At 39.5% G+C, this 23,549-nt stretch overlaps 1 protein-coding gene across 2 annotated transcripts in view; it reads left to right on the forward strand.

Annotated features, from left to right (window-relative positions):
• The window catches only part of METAP1D (methionyl aminopeptidase type 1D, mitochondrial), a 333,044-nt gene that overhangs the window by 242,160 nt on the left and 67,335 nt on the right, over positions 1-23,549 (forward strand). For both annotated transcript variants that reach the window (XM_077448002.1, XM_077448003.1), the window contains exon 6: positions 3,539-3,702. In XM_077448002.1, the coding sequence (XP_077304128.1) occupies positions 3,539-3,702 (164 nt within the window). The remainder of the gene's footprint in view (positions 1-3,538; positions 3,703-23,549) is intronic.

Here is a 23,549-nt window from a genome sequence, read left to right on the forward strand (position 1 = left end):
CCCCTAATAATTTCAGATAGAATTTCTTTGTGTATATCTGATTCTGAGGTGATGTCATTGCTTTGGATTTTATCTATTCGACTGTTAATCACATCCTTCTGCTGTATGACTTCATAATTATAAATAAGGAATAAAAAAAAAAGAAAAAAGATATGTTGAGGCACCTCTAAGTGCTTGCTTTACCTTTATATTGGCAGTTTATTAACCTGAATGTCACAGTGTGCTTTAATCATCAATAATTTCTTCTTTAATAGTTAAAGATCGCCATGACATGTAGGTTATTAAACTGCTAATAAGAAAAAAAATGCCAGTACAGTTGGTGTGTTTGGCCAAGAGGAATCATGAATCCCTCTGATAAAATATTGGGAAATGCAGCATTATCTTCCTGGAACAACATTGTCATATATCAGTTTTCCATTCCAAATTATTATTATTATTATTATTATACAGGATGCATACAGTTGTGCTCTTAAGTTTACATACCCTGGCAGAATTCTAGCAGAATTTATGATTTCTTGGCCATTTTCCAGAGAATATCAATCAATCAATCAATCAATCAATATCAATCAACTGTGTTTTACTCTTTTTAAATCATAATGAAAACACAAACTACCCAAATGACCCTGATCAATAGTTTACATACCCTGGTGATTTTGGTCTGATAAAAAGTTGACACAAAGGGGTTTGAATGGCTATTAAAGGTAACCATCCTCACCTGTAATCAGTTTGCTTGTAATTAGTGTGTGTATAAAAGGTCAATGAGTTTCTGGACTTCTGACAGACCCTTGCATCTTTCATCCAGTGCTGCACTGAGGTTTCTGGATTCTGAGTCATGGGGAAAGCAAAAGAATTGTCAAAGGATGCCAGGAAAATTGTTCAGGATGCAAAGAAAAACCCACAAATAACTTAAGGTGAAATACAGGACTCTCTGAAGACATGTGGTGTGGTTGTTTCAAGATGCCCAATAAGGAGGTACTTGAAGAAAGATGGGCTGCATGGTTGAGTCGCCAGAAGAAAGACAATACTACGCAAATGCCACAAAGTATCCCACTTACAATACGCCAAACAGCACAGAGACAAGCCTCACACCTTCTGGCATAAACTAAGTTTGGAGTGATGAGACCAAACATTTTTTGGCCATAAATTCTTCATTTGGAGAGGAGTCAACAAGGCCTATGATGAAAGGTACACCATTCCTACTGTGAAACACAGAGATGGATCGCAAATGTTTTGGGGATGTGTGAGCTACAAAGGCACAGGAAATTTGGTCAAATTGATGGCAAGATGAATGCAGTATGTTATCAAAAAATCCTGGAGGAACATTTGCATTCACCAGCCAGGAAGCTGCGTGTAGGACGTACTTGGACATTCCAACATGACAATGATCCAAAACACAAGGCCAAGTCGACCTGTCATTGGCTACAGCAGAATAAAGTGAAGGTTCTGGAGTGGCCATCTCAGTCTTCTAACCTCAATATCATTGAGCAACTCTGGGGAGATCTCAAACATGCAGTTCATGCAAGACAGCCCAACAATTTGCAGGAACTGGAGGCTTTTTACCAAGAGGAATGGGCAGCTTTACCATCTGAGAAGATGAAGAGCCTTATCCACAAACACCACCAAAGACTTCAAGCTGTCATTGAGGTTCACACAGTATTAAGAACTGGGGTATGTAAACTTTTGGTCAGGGTCATTTAGGTAGTTTCTGTTGTCATTATGATTTAAAAAGAGTAAACACAGTTGATTGATAATAAATGGCTTCAGCCAAACACTAATCATGAGTGAAATAAAAGTTTTTGTTTGTGTTATCATTCATATTCTCTGAAAAATGGCCAAGAAATCATAAATTCTGCCAGGGTATGTAAACTTATGAGCACAACTGTAGCTATATACACACATCTTTCTTCCTGTATATAGAGACCTTCCTCCATTATCACTGACTGCAGATATACATCATCTGTCCTGTATACAGCTATATTTACAGTAACAGGACAGATGATGTATTTCTGCAGTCAGGCATGATGGAGGAAGATGGCTGGGATTCAGGACGTGTGTGCGGAGCAAAGGGACGTCTGTCACTGCTTGGCTTACTGGAGGAGGTCCAATCTGGGTCCGGCCAAGACTCAGAGAGACGCCGCTCATGCCTTGCTCTGCATCCATTACAGTCCACAACACAAGAGTGAGTGATGGGAAGCCAGAAGTGACACTGCGGTTGAGCAAAAAGCACCACCCACACTCCTCAGGACTGCGCCAATCACAAAAGATCACAGGAGCCTCAGAAGCAATCGCTCAAGAGTGGGGGGTGTTTGTAGGCGCATTGCTTGTGCCCTGAACACTCCCTAAAGACTGCCCAATTAAGTTTTTCAGCGGATTGCAACATGGCAACCTTCTCATAGACAGCAGTGTGTCTGGCACCTATACACACTTAAAGGACACTTTTTCATGACTAGCTTTGAGGGTAGGCGCTCATGCACTCCCTATTGATGGGCCACCACTGTTTACTTTTATTGAATATGTTAAACAAAAGTTTTTCATACGGCCCTTACACACAGGGTGGGCTCCCCGCTCTGCCCGCTCAGTGGGGAATGTTTCTGCAGTTCCCTGTTGAGCAGGCGGATTGCTGGTCCGTGTTGGCTTATTCAGAGCAGACACAGTCTGCTCTTCTCTATGGGTGGTTGAATGTAAACAGACTACCTGTCCGTTTATGTCTGACTGCTGTCCGATCCGCCAGATGGATGGGGAATAGATCTGACAGATAGGCTTAATTGGTCTTCCCGCTTAAAAGGGTCCAAATGCTTTTTATATATACTGTATACACAAACTTTTACCTTTTATTTCTAATCTAAACTGAATGGGTTGTTTTACAAGGTGAGGGTTGACATATACTTTAACTTTGGTAGATGTGAACTGATATGTTTCCTTTTTATAATCACTTGTGTGGGGCCCTGTTTACACCCATGCAGGTGAAATGTAGCATGCACTTGTTTCAGCCATTGCATTTAGGGATGCCCATTTATTATAGTTGCCTGCCCTAGGCACAGAAAATGTACTAAACAAGTGCATGACCTTTTTTGAAAAATAATTTCACACCAAAACACATGGCACTTTATTACCATACGATATGGTACATACAAACCCATGTGTTTTGTCTAGATGTGTGGAGGTACGTTCCTGCAACACATAAATGTGAGCCTAGCCTAAATGTAACATAATATTATTGCCCTTGGCAAACAAATATCTGATTTTTAGAATCATGATGGAATTTGATTACTAGATACTATATAACATAACTAGATTTTCTTTTTAAAAAGCACCACTGTCTTAGTGTTTTATTTGCAGAACATTTTTGCTAAATTGGACCTTATGATTCTATGCAGATTTACTAAAACTTGCATGGAGTATTGCTGTCCTGTGTGCCTTATCTTGTATCACAAAGCAAAAAAGAGATGTCCCGCTTTACAATCTCAGAAACAATGGAGATATGGTGATGATTATTATAAACGTTCTGTAACCTTTGAATGCATTTTTTTCTTATTAGGTGTATAGTGGCGGATACCATGGGGACACGTCGGAAACTTTTCTTGTTGGGAACGTGGATGAAGATGGGAAGAAGTTAGTGGAAACTGCCCAGAAATGTAGGGACGAAGCAATTGCAGCCTGCAAGCCAGGAGCTCCCTTCTCTGTTATTGGAAACACAATCAGGTGAACTTAGTGTGTAGTGACAAGCACAGGGGAAGGCTAGCAGATGTGACAGGGGCTTTTCTGAGTCAGGTAGAAGCTGATGATATGTTTTACGATTCAACACTACCATTTCACTGATACGGGGTGTGAAGACCAAGTTGTATTGTGCCTTAGGTAAGAAAGGTTTTTTATAAAAATGAATTGCCTTTGGGTCAGTTAAGATAACTACATAAAAAGAGCAAAATGTGAATATAACAACTGCCACTTAAATATTAGATCTGCCTGCAGACAACTTTGGATGGTATGAGCTGTTGGGAGGGATTGGCAACTGGCCTACAAGCCTGCAACTGTTACTATACAGTTAATAGAAAAATATGCACATACACACTGATTTTCTGTTATATCTGCTGTGCAACGTGTATATGTGTTAACAAAACAAATAATTGTGTGTGTTTTGTATATGTTCTATTGGATCTGTCCGATGGGTTAAGAATATCGATGACCGTATTTATGTGCTTAATTTACATAGCAATGAGGTCATTTTTTTTTCTCATGCCCAATACTGATGGAATACCTAGGAGCCTAAAGATTTAATAGTTTAATTAGTAATGCATATATAGTATAGTATCTCATAGCATCTAGCATACATTTTTCAAGGAAAATACAGATGGATTCTTACTATCTCCTATGGCTCACTGCGATTTTTTGCTTCATTATAAAAAAAAAAAGGCCAAGTAAAGGCAAAATTTGGTTATGTGCTCAACAAATGAGAAGGCCTGTTGTTCTAATGTGAAAGGATCACTGGTAGCTTTAGTGTTCCAAGACCAGTTACAAAATACAGACTTTTTGGTCTGTGTATGGTCAACGTGTGTGTGTGTGTGTATGTGTGTGTGTGTGTGTATGTATATAATATATATATATATATATATATATATATATATATATATATATACATACGTGTGTGTGTGTATATATATTTATATACACATTCATATAGCTATAGAGATAGCTAGAAGGTTGGTGTACATTTAGAACAAGACTCAATTCTGGATAACAGATCCAATACATGCAAATGCAGAAAATTATTTGTGCATACGTATATTTAATACATTCCTAAGAAAAAGGGTATGCATATTCTTAGAGCTTATTTATAAAAGGTTATTAACATTTTCAACATAAGACCATTCCTTATTTTTTTCTGATGTCAGAAACCTAATCTAAACACTTTCTGCTACACGGACCTCTAAAGGATTCTTGGAGAAAATAGAAAATGTATACAATGAGGCAAAAAAAAAAAGTTGATGTATCATTTATATGTATTTATTGCTATAGAAATGTTGTAACTGATTCTGAATCTAACTTTAGCAAAAACGTCTTTGGGTTATATCTCTGAAGCTTTTATTGTAGACTTTGCACAAAATTGTGTTTTTGACAGTTTTAAATTATAGGCTAACTATCATCTGAGAGAAAAAAAAGGATAGTGTCTTTTTCTTCTTTTATAGGAAATGTTGAATCAGACCCCTGCTGGGAAGAGAAATTTAATGCATATCTCACTATCTTACTATCCATGAATATAATGGAATGGAATTCAAAATGCAGTTTTATTTTTGCAAAAAGGGATGAGTCGATAGGTTCCCCCCTCGTATTTCCGAACACCTAGGGTTCAAACAAATTTGCTGGTGGTGTTCTTGCTTTTTAACAAAATGTATTCTTATGTGGAAAGGGCCAGCGAGTACGAAATTCTTATTCAGGCATTGTATGGAGCTCTGCATTCATAGCTGTGTCTAAAGGGCATGTCAGCCTTTGATTCTTTCTGAGAGGTAATTATCCTTTTCCTGTCACGGAACAACAAATGATAGCTAACTACACAGGCACATTTGCGGTAGTCACATTCATCAACTGCAGGAAAAAAAAAATTCAATCTAATTGTGCAACCCAGCTGCACATGAGCTTTTCAGCATATCTGTTGTTCCCTCTTTCTCTATATTCCTCCTTCCATGTCTATTTTTTTACTTTTTATTTTTCTTTTTTTTTTGTACATTTTTTTTTTTTGTCTATTCCTCCTTTTTTTTACTCTGCACTTTCTTGTTAAAGTAATTTTCTCTTGTGGCTCCTTTTTTTTCTCCTTTTTTCTTCTCCCCCCATTGAAGGATATGAATGTAGAAAATTATCACAATTACTCATATAATTGAGCCTCTTTGTAGCAAGTGCAACTCCTGTAGCCTTTCTCCTTCATGAAAATGGTTTCATTATAGGGTTTTTCATATTCCCTGACACCATCTACACAGAGGAACGGGCGCGCAGATGAGATGTTCTCGGAACAGTGCGGATCAGTAAGGTCACAGTAGGAATAATTAGCTCTGCTATGGAAAGAGCTCGTAGGCCTTTTACCGCTACATAAATGTACTGTCCGTGGCTTTTAGTCGCAGAAAAAACTTACTAACAAATGGAACTCCCGCCTACTACTTTGAAAAAAAAATTTGTATCAACACTACAATTTTCTATCATTAAGACTAATAACACAGAGCCTGCTATACATCAAGAGGAATAAAAAGAAAAATCCCACATTCAGGTGGCGGCTGGGTGCTGACCTTTGTTCCCTTTTTGTATGTGTGTGTGTGTGTACGACTTGTGTGTGTGTGTGTGTGTGTGTGTGTGTGTGTACGACTTGACAAAAAAAAGGGACCCACACACTACACCAACACCCAGGTGAACAGTGGCAGCTAAAGCCTAGCCTTTTTTTTGTGCCCTGTAATATTCCTGTACAGGGGAAAAGATTTTGCATATTTGCTGAATTAATCAAAGCTGTTAAAAGAAAAATAATAAATAAAACATCATAAAAAATTTTCGTGCATATAATGGCAAGCAGCCTTGGATTTCTGACGAGAGACTACAGAGATTTCAGTCGCATAATGTAAATATTAATGGGAGAAAAGGAATAATCTAGCAGTAAAAACAAATGGATCCAAACTGGTTCTCATTTAAATTTCAACAGATGGGTGCCATTTGTTTTGTGTCATTGTCTAGAGTGCTTAAATGGTAATTGGTCTTTTTTTTTTTTTTATTACAGTCAAGTCTAATGAATATTCTGATGGCATAACTGAGTGATCTCTGTGCTGTATTCTGAAGAAAAAAAAAATCCACTTTAATAATAATAATTTTCGAACCTGAAACATAACGCCTTGGGGTTTCCTTCAAAGAGTCAATTGAATTTTTTTTTAAACTATCACTTTTTGTGGGAGACAAAAAAAAAAGTTGTTAGCACGTGTTGGATGCCATAGGATAACATTGCATATCTGTTCTTACTGCTTATCATAGACTACGTGATAGGGTGGGGACTTGACTGAATTCACATAATCAGAATTTTTAGATAGGTTTATGGTATTATTATTATTATTATAATACAGGGTTTATATATAACGCCAACAGTATGTGTAGCGCTTTACAATATAAAGGGAGACCGTACATTTCAGTATATGAAGATTAGGAGGGACCTGCTTATGAAGCTAACAATCTAAAGGGGGGGGGGGGTGGAAAAATAGTAATAACCTGCTGGAGATGGTCAAAGTAGTTTTATGTTGGTTATGTAAGTAGTACTATAAGTATGTCCACTGTTATAACAAGTTCATAGTGCATAATTTGTTGGTTTCGTTTATTTAGTTCATCAGTCCAAACAGCAGTGCATAGTTCTATAATCCTTAACAGCCAATCAGTTTTCAACAATTATAAGCAGTTATAACAGCATGATTGCTTGCAATGGATCACTACACTTCATTTATACATTATTCAAATCAAAATATACAGTATTATTAGTAACATGAGTAACGACTGTGAAAGGAATTATAATTTATTTGGACATAAAATATAACAGAAGCAACTTTAATTTTTAGTCAATTGCAATGCTATAGAACTCATGGCACAGTCATGTTCCTATGGGAGCCACAGCCACATTCGCCATGTCAACAGGAAGGGGGATGCGTTACTAAACACCTTTTGGTTACTTGGAAGCAGACGGGCAGAGAAAAGGTAAAAAACATGTCTGCTTCTGTAGCCTGTTTTATTTCATTATGACTGCAATGAGGAGGGCAACTGCAGTTTTTTTTTTATTTCCGTGAGCTTAATTTAAGGCTTATTTAGAATTACGCATTTCATTTTCTGCCCCTATTCGTTTTAAGTTGAAGGTTGGTGTCATTGAATATACTTTTAAATATATTATCCAAAGGGACTTTTTTGTTTGTCTAAGAGAAATTCTTTTCCCCCTCCTCTGTTTTTTTTTTTTTTTTTTTTTTTTTTTTAGATTTACAACCATATAAAATCTAACTATCACACAAAAAAAATTCCTATAGCTGCTGTCTCAGATTTTGAAGTATTGTCTGTGGAGGGAATATACCCAGGAGACTTATTTTTATTGAACTTAATGAACTTATGGAACTAATGCCATACATTTATAAGTAGACTGTTGCAACTGTTTCCCATAACTTTGACAGAACCAAAAAGCAAGAGTAATAGCAAGAGTAATAGCATTCCCATCTGAGACCCTCAGTGGCCATCCAGTTGTACTCCTAAGAAAAAATATATTCCGAAAGACAAAGCGCTATACGTAATATTTTGGGGTGATTTTATTTTAATTTTTTTTTCTTTAATTGTCAAGGAATTCGGCACAGCAATCCAGAACAGCACAACAGTCACTAGGTCAGCTGACAAAAACACACTAAGCCCTTGTACACACAGTCGGACATTCCGACAACAAAATCCGACGGATTTTTTTCTGACGAATTTTAGCCGAAACTGGTGTTGCATACACACGGTCGGACAAAGTTGTCGGAAAATCCGATCGTTCGGAACGTGATGACGTTTGTACATTACGACGGGACTATGCTCAGGCTAGTAGCCAATAGCTTTGGTCTCGTAATTTGATCTGAGCATGCGTGGCACTTTGTCCGATCGTAATTCTCTACATATCGGATCATGTTGTCTGAAAATTTTATATCCAGCTCTCAAACTTTGTTGGTCGGACATTCAGACTGAAAAAGTCCGATGGAGCCCACACACTGTCGGATTATCTGACAACAAGGTCCGATCGGACATTTTCCATCGGATTTTCCAACCGTGTGTACAAGGGCTAATAAGTATACCAAACCATATCAACAGTACAAAACACGAGTATTGATCAAATGGTCAAATTCCAAGAAATTTTTGTATATTTTAAAAGTGACCAGAAAGTCAGCACTGTAGACCAGAGGTGCAAAGTTCTCGTTAAAGTCACAAAGAGAAAGTGGGAACGTGTAGAAGAATTGAAGGAATTAGAATCTGAGGGGTAAACAAGGTGGGGGAGGGGAATGCCATGGGGGGGGGGGGAAGAGGTGAACTAAATGATGAAGTGCACTCACTCTCAAAGAGTACACCCAAAAGGACTCGCCCTGAAGAACTGTTAAGTTTGGGAGGCAAGTGGGGTCTGATCCCTATAAAAGAAGTAGGGAGTCCAGATCTTCCAATACTTGTCCTCCTGTTCCTTCAAGATCTTGATGAGGTTTTCCATAACCTGGATTTCTGCAATTCGTGCCCATCAATGAGCTACTGTAGGGGGGCTTGTACATGTCCACAATGCCGGAATACAGGCCTTAGCCGCTGTGAGTAAATGCCTGAGTAGTAATTTCTTACACTTCTTGTTAGATAGAAGAGTATCATTTAACAGATACGCTGCTGGATTCTTATCAAGGGAAACACCCGTCGGGGGTCTTAATTGTAGATTCTACTTCATCCCAGAAACTGTTTAATTTTGGGCATTCCCAAAAAATATGTAAAAGGGTCCCCACGGATTCCCCACAGCGCCAGTAAGTATCCAGGACCTGAGGATAGGTACTGTGCAATTTAGCCAGAGTTATGTACCACCGTGTGAGAAGCTTGTTAGCCTCCTTCCTGGTACCTGCTTACCAATGAGACTTTATGGGCAAAAAGGATGATTCTGTCTTTCTGAGACAGGGAGAAAGTAATTCCAAGGTCACTTTCCCTATTTTGTAATAAGGTTGTCTGCCTGATCCCTCAGTAGTGAATAGAAGTGGGAGTGAGAATGAGAGAGCTGATTCCAGTCTAAGCAAATCTATTTGAATGGGGTAGGTTGACGAAACCGTTGATGGTCTTCCGGTAGTGATCTCAGATACACTATATTTTCAAAAGTATTGGGACACCTGCCTTTACACGCACATGAAGTTAAATGGCATCCAAGTCTTGGTCTGTAGTGTTCAATATTGAGTTGGCCCACCATTTGCAGCTGTAACAGCTTCAACTCTTTTTGGGAAGGCTGTCCACAAGGTTTAGGAGTGTGTCTTTATGGGAATGTTTGATCATTCTTCCAGAAGCGCATTTGTGAGGTCAGGCACTGATGTTAGATGAGAAGGCCTGGCTCGCAGTCTCTGCTCAAATTCATCCCAAAGGTGAGGTCAGGACTCTGTACAAGCCAGTCAAGTTCCTTCACTCCAAACTTGCTCATCCATGTCTTTATGGACCTTGCTTTGTGCCCTGGATTGCAGTCATGTTGGAACAGGAAGGGGCCATCCCCCAAACTGTTCCCACAAAGTTGGGAGCATGAAATTGTCCCAAATTTCTTGGTATGCTAACGCCTTAAGAGTTCCTTTCATTGGAAATAAGACCAAGCTCAACCCCTGAAAAACAACCCCACACCATAACCCCCCCCCCCCCCCCCCCCCCACCCCACCAAATGCTTTAGACCCATACACAAATAAATGTCCATAAAGACATGGATGAGCGAGTTTGGGGAGGAGAAACTTGACTGACCTGCACAGAGTCAGGGATGGGATGAATTAGAGCGGAGACTGCGATCCAGGCCTTCTCCTGAGCCAGACGCAGAAAGTCTAGTTCCATTTGGAACTGTGACTCCGTATCCCGGCTGGACATAAGCCTGCAATCAACCGAGAAATGAAGGAGTCTGGAGAGGGTCTGTCTTAGGACTCATGCAAATTGTGGGTCATTCAAACCTGGCTGAAACGCAGGGGCACCCAAAACCAGGATGTGATTTCTTTTTCAACAAGACTTCATCAGATTGGTGGTAAATGTTGGAATTTGTCCAAAAAGGAGGTACGCAGAATTCCAGGAAGATATAAACAATGCAACTGAATGCCGCTATGTGTTAATAATTAATCAAATGTACTTTTTAAATTTAACAAGTTTAAAGGTATACTTGACTTTTTCCCAAAAACTGCCTTTGCAGTTAGGGGCACCCAAAGATAAAAACAAACTGTGCAGCTTTGTCTAAAGTTGAATGATGAGATTGCTACAGGTGTAGGCCGTTTATGTACCTCCTGAATCCTAACGGAAAAACTCCCAGAGATCACATCATCCCATTCTACCCCTTTGATAGAATATCAATAATAGACTCCTAGCTCTCACTGTTGAATCCACTGTCACAGGAGCGAGCACTTTCTCTGATTCAAATCCCCCTCACATGCACTTTCTCTCTCCGGATGGAGCAGCTCTGAGCTCAGCATTTGATTTTTTGTTTGTCTTTATCCAGGGGTGCCCCATACCTACATAGGCAGTATTTTTGTTAAAGGTGAACTAACCCCTTAGGTACATGATTCTGACTTGATATCAGCCTTTTCCAATTTTCTGTACAGTACCAATCCAAGAAAGGAACAGGACTAGGAGCTAATCAGGGGTGTAAACCCATATCCTTTCAGAGGTAATATGTCTCTCTTAAATGTACCTTGTGTACTTTGCTTTCAGCTTTAGTCATTTCATTTAGCATTTTATCATCAAGCTTGTTCTGTGACAATCTAATCAGGAAGTCCGGCTTGAGACATTGGCAATGATCTGACTAGCTGCAGTTAGTGGAAAGAAATGCGTTTTTAGAGTTGCTTTAAAAAATATATAAACCCAACATTTCATATTCCTGAAATGTGCCTGCTGTACCATGTACTTGTATGAGAATGTTCCTGTTCTCTTTGTATTGCTTCCTTTGTGTGAAATGCAGGGTGTTCCTGCCAGTCCTTCTGCATTTCTATTATAAACTGACCACACTAAACAGGAGAACACACCATGGTCAGTTCTCTAGCTGTGCTGGGAACTCAGCCTGCTCTCCTCCAATGATCAGACTTGTACTAACTCCCCCCTTTCACAACCATTCACTGGGAAGATCAGTGTGCTGCTGTCCTTCATTCCCTAGCTCTTATGCAGCTTAGAACAGAGGGAATGTGATCACTTATAAAAATGGGGGGGGGGGGGGTGATTTTTTTTATTTCTATACACAAATGTTTTGCCTTTTATTTGTATTGTAAACTGAGTGGGTTGTTTTATAAGAGGAGGGCTTACATACATTTGTGTCTCATAGATTCGCCTAGTAGAGCAGTAAAATGTTGAGACCAGGCATTTATTATATTTCTGAATGTATACCAGAAATAATTTTTCAAAGGTTTCTTTAAGGCCGGTGCTATGCAAAATCATGCTAGTGATTTTATAGAGCTCATTCCAGGTTTTTTAACTGAGGGTCGGACCCACAGGCACCCATATACAGTTGTGCTCATAAGTTTACATACCCTGGCAGAATTTATTATTTCTTTGCCATTTTTCAAAGAATATGAATGATAACAAAAACTTTTCTTTCACTCGTGGTTATTGTTTGGCTGAAGCCATTTATTATCAATAAACTGTGTTTACTCTTTTTAAATCATAATCTCAACAGAAACTAGCCAGATGACCCTGATCAAAAGTTTACATACCCTGGTGATGTTGGCCTGATAACATGCACATAAGTTGACACAAAGGGGTTTGAATGGCTATTAGAGGTAATCATCCGCACCTGTGATCTGTTTGCTTGTAATTAGTGTGTGTATATAAAAGGTAAATGAGTTTCTGGACTCCTGACAGATCCTTCCATCTTTCATCCAGTGCTGCACGTCAAAGAATCTGCGGGAAAAGGTAGTTGAACTGTATAAAACAGGAAAGGGATATAAAAAGACATCCAAGGAATTGAGAATGCCAATCAGCAGTGTTCAAACTCTAATCAAGAAGTGGAAAATTCAGGGTTCTGTTGAAACCAAACCACGGTCAGGTAGACCAACTAAAATGTCAGCCACAACTGCCAGGAAAATTGTTCGGGATGCAAAGAATAACCCCCAAACAACTTCAGGTGAAATACAGGACTCTCTGAAAACATGTGGTGTGGCTTTATCAAAATGCACAATAAGGAGGCACTTTAAGAAAGATGGGCTGCATGGTCGAGTTGCCAGAAGAAAACCATTACCGTGCAATTGCCACAAAATATCCAGTTTACAATACGCCAAACAGCACAGAGACAAGCCTCAAACCTTCTGGCACAAAGTCATTTGGAGTGATGAGACCAAATTGAGCTTTTTGGCCACAACCATAAATGCTTCATTTGGAGAGGAGGTACATCATTCCTACTGTGAAACACAGAGATCTCAAACATGCAGTTCATGCAAGACAGGCCAAGAATTTACAGGAACTGGAGGCTTTTTGCCAAAAGGAATGGGCAGATTTACCACCTGAGAAGATAAAGAGCCTCATCCACAAATACCACAAAAGACTTCAAGTTGTCATTGCTGTTAAAGGGGGCAATACACAGTATTAGGAACTGGGATATGTAAACTTTTGATGAGGGTCATTTGGGTCATTTCTGTTGTGAATATAATTTAAAAAGAGTAAACAAAGTTGACTGATAATGGCTTTAGCCAAACACTAACCAAGAGTGAAAGAAAAGTTTTTGTGTTATCATTCATTCTTTGAAAAATGACCAATAAATCATAAATTCTGCCAGGGTATGTAAACTTATAAGCGCAACTGTACAGTGCCTTGCGAAAGTATTCGGCCCCCTTGAACTTTTCAACCTTTTGCCACATTTCAGGCTTCAAACATAAAGATATAAAATTAAAAAATTTTGTGAAGAATCACCAACAAGTGGGACACAATTGTGAAGTGGAACGAAATCTATTGGATAATTTAAACTTTTTTAGCAAATAAAAAACTGAAAGCGCAGAGAGCATCATGAAGGCCAAGGAACACACCAGGCAGGTCCGTAATACTGTTGTGGAGAAGTTTAAAGCCGGATTTGGATACAAAAAGATTTCCCAAGCTTTAAACATTACAAGGAGCACTGTGCAAGCGATCATTTTGAAATGGAAGTATCAGACCACTGCAAATCTACCAAGACCTGGCCGTCCCTCTAAACTTTCAGCTCATACAAGGAGAAGACTGATCAGAGATGCAGCCAAGAGGCCCATGATCACTCTGGATGAACTGCAGAGAACTACAGCTGAGGTGGGAGAGTCTGTCCATAGGACAACAATCAGTCGTACACTGCACAAATCTGACCTTTATGGAAGAGTGGCAAGAAGAAAGCCATTTCCCAAAGATATCCATAAAAAGTCTCGTCTAAAGTTTGCCACAAGCCACCTGGGAGACACACCAAACATGTGGAAGAAGGTGCTCTGGTCAGATGAAACCAAAATCGAACTTTTTGCCCACAATGCAAAACGATATGTTTGGCGTAAAAGCAACACAGCTCATCATGCTGTTCACAAACGCTCTCCATCCAACCTCACTGAGCTCGAGCTGTTTTGCAAGGAAGAATGGGCAAGAATTTCAGTCTCTCGATGTGCAAAACTGATAGAGACATACCCCAAGCGACTTGCAGCTGTAATCGCAGCAAAAGGTGGCTCTACAAAGTATTAACGCAAGGGGGCCGAATAATTTTGCACGCCCCACTTTTCATTTTTTTATTAGTTAAAAGTTTCAAAAATCCAATAGATTTCGTTCCACTTCACAATTGTGTCCCACTTGTTGGTGATTCTTCACAAAAAATAAAAATTTTACATCTTTATGTTTGAAGCCTGAAATGTGGCAAAAGGTTGAAAAGTTCAAGGGGGTGAATACTTTCGCAAGGCACTGTATATAAATTGTGATTTGTGGGAAATGTTCTGTAAGAGCTCATAAATGCTAGAGTTTAAGCCTTCGGCTCTATCAGATTTTGATCAGAATTAGAAGTGAGACTAATAAGGGGACAGGGGTTCTAGCTTTCCCCTACTCTACTTATGAAAATCCTTTTTATCTCTGTCTGTGTTGCACTTGGAGATATCCCGTCTGGTAGAAACATTATCAACAGGATAGGAAGTGAGGGTAATCTCTCTAACGGCGACAGATCTAGATTTTGTGCAAGTTATAGCATCTATTAACTATATAACTATATTATTTCATTTTTTTACTAGAAATGACGGCGATCAGTGACATTTAGCAGGACTTATAGCAGATATAGCAGCGGACATTCTGACATTAACACACTTTTGACACTTTTTGGTGACCAGTGACATTAATACAATGATCAGTGTTAAAAAAAAATATACACTATAGTATTGATACTGGCTGGGAAGGGGTTAGCCTAACCAGTGGTTTACTACACTGTGTGAGGTGCTTTTATTAGGGGAAAAGATGGAATATTTTCCTTGCTTTGCAGGGACACAAGTTTCATTCTGTCCCTCCTGCCAAAACGACAAACTGCTTTTCTTGCAGTTCTGTCTCTCTACCTAACTATCAGCAGGTGCCGGAGGACATTGGGTACCGTGCACCTGCCGTTTAGCTTTAGCGAGCCGCCGGTGGTGCGCATGCACGTCCCCTAACCAGAAGAGTCGGATCACGTGTGTGTGTGTGTGTGTGTGTGTGTGTGTGTGTGTGTGTGTATATATATATATATATATATATATATATATATATATATATATATATAATATAATATAATATAATATAATGTGTGTGCTCCGGTGCACAGGTGCCACCCTGTAGCAGTAAAACTATTATAGGCCGGACCTTAAAGTGATATTAAAGGTTCATTTTTTATTTGTTTAAAATAAGAAACATGTCATACTTGCCTCCACTGTGCAGCTTGTTTTGCACAGAGTGGCCCCAAACATCCTCTTCTGGGGTCCCTCTACGTCTTTCACAGTTCCTCCCCACATCAAATAACCCCCTAGGAGAAGTGATATCCCAAGGGGGTTAACTTGTGGGCGCACTCCCGAGTCCAGCATTTGCGTCCATAGACATGAATGCCGGACTCAGCCCCGCTCCTGGCGCCCATGTCATTGGATTGGATTGACAGCAGCTGAAGCCAATGGCTGCGCTGCTATCAGTCCATCCAATCAGAACCCAAGACACCGGCTTTTGCTGGTGTGCTCATCCCCAGGACGAGATAGAGGGGGTACAGGTAAGTAAAATGGGGGCTCAGGTGGGCTGCAACATTACAGAAGGTGAAAAACCTTGAGGGTTTACAACCCCTTTAAGCCCTTGTACACACAGTCAGACATTCCGACGAAAAATGTCCGATCGGATCGTGTTGTCAGATAATCCGACCATGTGTGGGCTCCATCAGACTGTGTCCGTCGGAATATCCGACCGACAAAGGTTTAGAGCTGGGCTATAAAATTTTCTGACAGCATGGTCCGATGGGACTTTGTCCTATTGTTTGTAGAGAATTCCGATCAGACAAAGTGCCACACATGCTCAGATCAAATTCCTAGACCAAAGCTATTGGCTACTAGCCTGAACGTAGTCCCATCGTAACGAAATAACGTCACCACGTTCTGAACGATCAGATTTTCCGACAACTTTGTCCGACCGTGTGTATGCAACACAAGTTTCGGACAAAATCCGTCGGACAAAATTCGATGGATTTTGTTGTCGGAATGTCCGACCGTGTGTACAAGGGCTTAGTGGTTAAGATTGTCAGTCTTCAGATCTCAGAGAACAAACTGGAATTTGTATTTGCAAACAAAATTGGTGACACTAAAACTTCTTGTGGGTAAAGGGCTCAATGGAAGGGCATTCTATGTAAGGGCATTAACTGTTAATGGATAAATATTTTGGCAAGATTAAAAAATGTATACAAGAAACTGGCCAAGGTGCGACTTTCCATGATTTAATTTAGCTGACTAGCTCTGTAAAATGACAATATTTCACCCATGTGAGGACTACCTTGAAGAGTTTGTCTAACCCTTTGAGTACTAAGGCTACCCCAGATTATTTATTTATTTATTGTATTATTTTATGTTTAAAACCGTACTCCAGGGAAAATAAAATAAATCATTTTAATGTCATTGCTAATAATGTGCCATGACAGTTACTGTAAATTACAATTACTATGCTTTTCACTGTACCTGAACATGCAATGTTATAAATTATCATTTATTACAATCCATCACAGTTGCTTTGAGAAAGAGAACACTAGATAAGTTCAACTTCGTTGTCAAGAAAACACAATGATTTATGTGCCATTTGTACATCAGAAATGTCTTTGTTTGAATAAACTGCCTTAAAGTGGTTCTGCACTCAAAATACAACATTTGCCCATTCTGTTGCCTATAGTTAATATATCTCATAATGCCACCTGTTTTTTTTTTTTGATTCACCTACCTTTTGTAATCTTCAGTACTTTATTTCAAACCCCTGCGGCGATGGGCGGTCTCTTGCGGCGATGGGCGGTCTCTTGCGGGGATCAGCGTAATTTCCTGTTGGAGATCACAGGAGACAGTGCGGCTAATGCACCCGACATCTCGCGAGATTTCGGGTGCTACAGCCGACATCTCGCGAGATTTCGGGTGCTACAGCCAACATCTCGCGTGATTTTGGTAATTACAGCCGAGATCTCGCGAGATCTCGGCTGTAATTACCAAAATCACGCGAGATGTTGGCTGTAGCACCCGAAATCTCGCGAGATGTCGGCTGTAGCACCCGAAATCTCGCGAGATGTCGGGTGCATTAGCCGCACTGTCTCCTGTGATCTCCAACAGGAAATTACGCTGATCCCCGCAAGAGACCGCCCATCGCCGCAGGGGTTTGAAATAAAGTACTGAAGATTACAAAAGGTAGGTGAATCAAAAAAAAAAAACAGGTGGCATTATGAGATATATTAACTATAGGCAACAGAATGGGCAAATGTTGTATTTTGAGTGCAGAACCACTTTAAGAATGTTTTCAGTTGTGCTGGGAAGTATAAGGAGTATTTCTTTTCATTTTTTTTTTTTGTACTATATGTGAAATTAATGTTTGCTTGAAAATGGTGGGTCAACATGTAATAAGACAGCTGTTATTTCTGGAAATAGGACCCTCAGTACACTATGGATTAGGGGCATGATGGAAACCGGGGCTGTTCCTACAAAAAGGGGAGGTGACAATTTGACTTTATATGGTGCCCTGTAGGAGTAACTTAATACAAGCTTCTCACCTTGCTTCATGGTCAATAAGAAAACCAAACACGGATTCCTGAGGCTTGGTATCAGGGTTGAGAGCATAAGCTTAACCACTTCAATACCAGGCACTTAGACACCTTCTTGCCCAAGCCAATTTTCAGCTTTCAGCACTGTCTCAATTTGAATGACAATTGCACGGTCATACAGCACTGTACCCAAACAAAATTTTTTATCATTTTGTTCCCACAAATAGACCTTTCTTTTGGTCATATTTAATCACCTCTGCGATTTTTATTTTTTGCACAATAAATAAAAAAAGACCAACGAGTTTTTCTTTTTCTGTTAAAATTTTTTGTAAATAAGTATGTTTTCTTCAATGGTGGGCACTGATATGGCTGCACTGACGTGCACTGATAAGGTGGCACTGATGGGTACCAATGAGGGGGCACCACTGAGGTGGCACTGAAGGGCACATGATGGGCCCTGATAGGCGGTACTGATGGGCCCTGATAGGCGGTACTGATGGGCCCTGATAGGTGGCACTGATGGACACTGATAGGTGGCACTGGTATACGGCACTGATGGGCACTCATAGGCAGCAATGATGGGTACTTATGGGTGGCACTGATGGGTACTTATGGGTGGCACTGATGGGTGGCACTGATGACACTGATGGGTGGCATTGCTGGCCACTGATGTAATTTGTTACATGATAGTGCCAGTCAGTGTCCATTTGTGGGCACTGATTGGCACAGATTGGGCTGTCATTTGCACATGTGGATGTCCATGGGGTACATACCTGGCCATCCACATGTTGCCCCCCTTCCAGCTATGGCCAAATACAAACATATGGATTCCCTAGTCAGTGCTTTAAATAAAAAGTTACTCTGGCTATACTCGCCCTATATCCAGTGTTGTCAACTGCAGAATCATTGTTAGCTGATCCCCTTTCAGGCTGAATAACCCCCAGCCATACCCTAGATTTACACGGTCTCATTCTTTGTACCAAACCTGCCTAACTCCCTTTGGTTTGACGATTGAGGGTTACTTTTCATTTCTGCCCAGAAATGGCCACGGCTAGGTTAAGAGTAGGTTGAACGTTTAATATTTATACGTAGGAGATACGTTTTTCATATATTAGGTGTTTTGTCAATTATTTGTTTTAAAAAGGTCTGTTAGGTTTAACGCTTTACTTCGAACAGAAGTATTATGTGTTTCAGTTATTTTTATTAAGATGTTTTTCACATAAAAACATTCCGTATCATTTAATTTCAAATTGTAAAATTAAAAGAACTGCGCTAACTCGTAGTGAAGTGATATTGTAACCCCCCAATCGGGGCCACCCTCCCCTTAACCAACTGTGCTTGTTCTGAACAAACCTCAGTGCTAATTGACAAAGGAAATTAATATCATAAATAAAAATTAATCACCAATGACATGACTCAAAAAGATTTGAAAATTTGTGACTAAACACAATAATACAAACCTAATACTAAATGTGTATGGATAACTCCAAATCTATAAAGCAAAGCATGTGACTAATGGTATATACTCAAATTCTCTAAAAAATTCAGCATCAAATATTTAATTTGAAAACCTTATATGTAAGCATACTTTAACATACATACAAAAATAAGACACATAAAAAAACACAGCCAGTATAACACATGGATAAATCTCAAAATACATTCCAGAAATATTAAGGGTACTCTGTCATCTCCCCCGTCTCCCAACACCCCCAGGTAAAAAAAAAAAAAATCTCCAAACTTTACAGTGTATCTCATTACCCTTTTTCCTATATTTTAATAACCCAACACCCCCCCCCCCCCCCTTGTTCCCGATCATAGTTGTCTTTTATCCCCTACTGTGTTTTGTGAATTCCACTATAATGTGACTTCCACCTTATATATGTGATACTGTAACATCCCCAACCCAATTTCATTTTATTTATGAAGAGGAGAAAGTCGCGATTCTCTACCATCATTATATTTCTCCTTAGTGATATACATAATCCAAAAAAAAACATAAGTATTATGGATAGGTAATACTTGACATTTGTTTCCAGCAGTGATAGTGTTCCTTAAAATGGAGTGTGAATTGAAAGTTTATTTCCTGACCAAAAAAACACTGGATGAGACCTACATTTTCTGAGCAGCAAAGTACTCGAAAAGGAGGTGGCAGGCACTTAAGGGGTTGATACAATCACGTAAAAGATATAACATCAACATGTAAAAAAATGTAAAAAACAAAAACGGAGTTACTGAGTTGTAAAAGGGATCATCAACCTCCTTCTCCCCCCCCCCCTTATGTCAGTATTATGTTGAACCACATTTTGCTTTAATTACAGCCTTTAGTCTGTTGGGATATGTCTCTACTAACTTTGCACATCTAGATTTTGCAATATTTGACCACTCTTCTTTGTAGAACTGCTCAAGTTCAGTTAAATTTGATGGCGACCACTTGTAGACTGCAGTCTTCAAGTCATTACACAGATTTTCAATGGGTTTAAGTTTGGGCTCTGACTAGGCCATGCAAGGACATTCACCTTTTTCTCATTCAACCACTGTGTGGTAATATTTGCTGTGTGCTTTGGATCATTGTCATGTTGAAAGGTAAACCTTCTTCCCATTGACAACTTTCTGGCAGAGGACAGCAGATTTTCATCAAGAATTTGATGGTATTTTGCCCCATACATTTTTCTTCAATCCTCACAAGTGCTCCAGTCCCTGCTGCAGAAAAACACCCCCATAACAAGATATTGCCACCTCCATGCTTTACTGTAGGAATGGAGTTAGTTGGATGGTGAGCTGTATTGGATTTCCACCAGACGTTATTTGGTGTTGAGGCCAAATAATTACATTTTAGTCTCATCTGACCATAATACCTTTTTCCATGTGGCCTCGGAATCTTCAAGGTGCATTTAAGATGGTCAGTTGAGACTAATATGTAATTATTTGGCATCAATATTAAATTTGTTTGCATGTCTGGGGTGGGGATGCAATGATTAAAACCAGAGGTTCTAATGCCTCAGTACTAAAATAGAAAAGAAAAAGCTTTATTGTGTCCAAACAGGAGAGATTTTCACTTAGTGCCCACCATGGTAACCACCATGACTGATCGAAGAAGCTACTCCCCAATATTGATGCAGACAACAATTCAAAAGCTTTTGATTACTATTTTATTTTAAAGATCAGCCAGCAACATTAGAGAGAGTTAGGATGTCGTGATCCAGATTCCCTCAGGTTTGTCTACAGGCCAAAAACTACCTACATTTGGGCGTTTGGTCAGGCTGTGCATGCATGTTTATGCTGTACACAGAGAAGGAAGAGCTGTTGCCAGACATCTCTTAAAAGGTCTTTCTTATCATGCTAAATTTCTAATTTATTGGTTAACATGGAGGATGCCAGACATTATTTCCTAATATTCAAGCATTGAAAATTCATCACTTGAGTTCCCAAAAACACAATAAGCCTCGGTTTGGTCAGCTCATAAGCAGCTTCCACTCATAATGCAATATTTCTCTGTATTGGTGTTATACTGTTTTATCACAGCTGTTGGAAAAATTGATGGTTTTTAGCAGCTGAAACCTGATGAATTTTTTTCATAAACAAATTTGTGCAGTTATGAAATTATAAAGATTTCAAGCACTAGCCTCAAGGTGATCATTAGAATTAAAGTTATTGTTACTAGAAATACCTGCTTGTACAAAATTTTCAAATGTCATGTTGGTATAATAAGATATTAGTATTCCAATTTTATTGTAGAGCAATGCTGAAGAAGAATGGCCTAAAATAATTTAAAAAGATCATCTGATTCTCCATTTTTAAAAACCTTTTTGGTACTTCAATTATATGAAATAACCACATAGCTTTGTTTTTCTGTCTAGCTTGAGAGACCGGCAAAAGTTACTGTTATTTTTCTTTATGCTAACATGTCTCAAGAAGCAATTGCAACGTAATCCATGGATTACCCCATCCATGTGGTGCAAAGAGCAGAATTCCCCATTTATAATCAGCTCTCTCAATTGGCAAGGGACCGCATATGGGCTTGTGGTTCTGTATGGAACAGTGAGTTATGTTAGGGTTATCAGGAAAAGCTTGTCTCTGACAAAAAACAGGGAAAATATATAGTAAAACTCAAATGGCTAATAAGACTATTAAGCACTTCTAGGTAAACCTTAAGACTACGTTTTTGGATGTTTTTCTTAGTAAATAAGCTGGAGGTTGGATAAAAGGAGCAATTGCTCTCAAGGACAGACTGGGCTGAAAAGAAATCTAGCCACCACTCCTACCCTTATCAGCAAACCTCAGATCTGCCAACCCACACTCACACACTGATCTACTCTGTATTACCACTTCGGCAGTCACTAAACACAGTGAAGTAATTTCCACACTCGAGCACTCTCCTTTATTGCTTACTTTATTTGACTCCAGTTCTCCTCATACTGCTTCTCTTGCTCACCTCATTTGGCCCCAATACTGCATTCTTATCCAACTCATCCTTTCCCTCAGCTCCAGTTCTTTCCTCTATAGTCCTCTTCTGGTGTCCTTGGTCACACTTTACTGCTTCTCTCATCTGCCTCCAGTATCATTCTGCAGTGTCCCCCTTGATCACCTACAGCACCCCGTGTGCAGCTCCTTTCATAAGCCTACACTACTACATTTACTGTTCATCTTGTTCACCTCCAGCAGCTAACTACCCTCCCATACTGTTTCTTATTCCCATCGCCCCTCTTTTCCACCACCGCCATCCCTCCCCTTTCCCCATACTGCTTCTGCAACCTCTTATGTGGATCCCTTTTCCAGTAGAAGCTAGTAGAAGCATAACAGTAAACATTGTATGTATAGTTAGGACCCCTGGAGCAGAAGAAAATGCCTTGTACTCTAACCACTGTAAGTTACACGTGTAAGCAAATATATTTTGATACATTATACAGCCACAGTTGTGTTTTGATTGTAACATTAGCTTTTGTGTTTTATTGAGGGTGCCAATCTGTTACCATGGACCTATAGAAGTATGTTATTGTGTTTCCTTTTCTTTTTGAAATATTTAATATGCTAAATATAGGGGGGGGTTACTAAAACTGAAGCATGCAAAATCCAGGGGTATGGACTAATGTTTATGACTTAAGGACTCTAAAGGACTTTCTCACCTATTTAAGATGTGACTACCTCATGAGGCAGAGTACCCGGAGAAAAAAAATATAGGGCATTTAGTAGAATGTGTACAGAAATGTGTGATGGATGCATTTACATTGAACTGTTCCTTTGTTACATTTAAATAACTTCAGAAAGATTCTTGCCTGGTCAGAAGTCACTTTAGGACAATCTCAGCAGAGTGCATGCATGCTTGGCATATCACAAAACAGAGTTAACACCCAGGGACAAGATATGATAGAGAAGATGCAGCACATGTCTAATGTGCAGTGAAGCTTTTTAGAAGAGGCTATATTGTCACTGCAGTTGACTAAAGGACTAGTGTCTGTGCATAAGCAGCCAGCTGGTTGGGAAGCAGTGGTAACTTGGCATAGGTAATGGAATGCCCTGGTAGTGAAGGAGCTTGTGTGCCTAGCAACCAGAACTCCAATACTGGGTCTAACTCATGGCATTGGTCATCCTAGGGACCCAGTCTGTAGATCATGAAAGACAGAGTGAGGCC

This window comes from Lithobates pipiens, unplaced genomic scaffold (assembly GCF_037356315.1).
Source record: "Lithobates pipiens isolate NorthernLeopardFrog02 unplaced genomic scaffold, aLitPip1_a1.2 Scaffold_22, whole genome shotgun sequence".
NCBI classification, from domain to species: domain Eukaryota; kingdom Metazoa; phylum Chordata; class Amphibia; order Anura; family Ranidae; genus Lithobates; species Lithobates pipiens.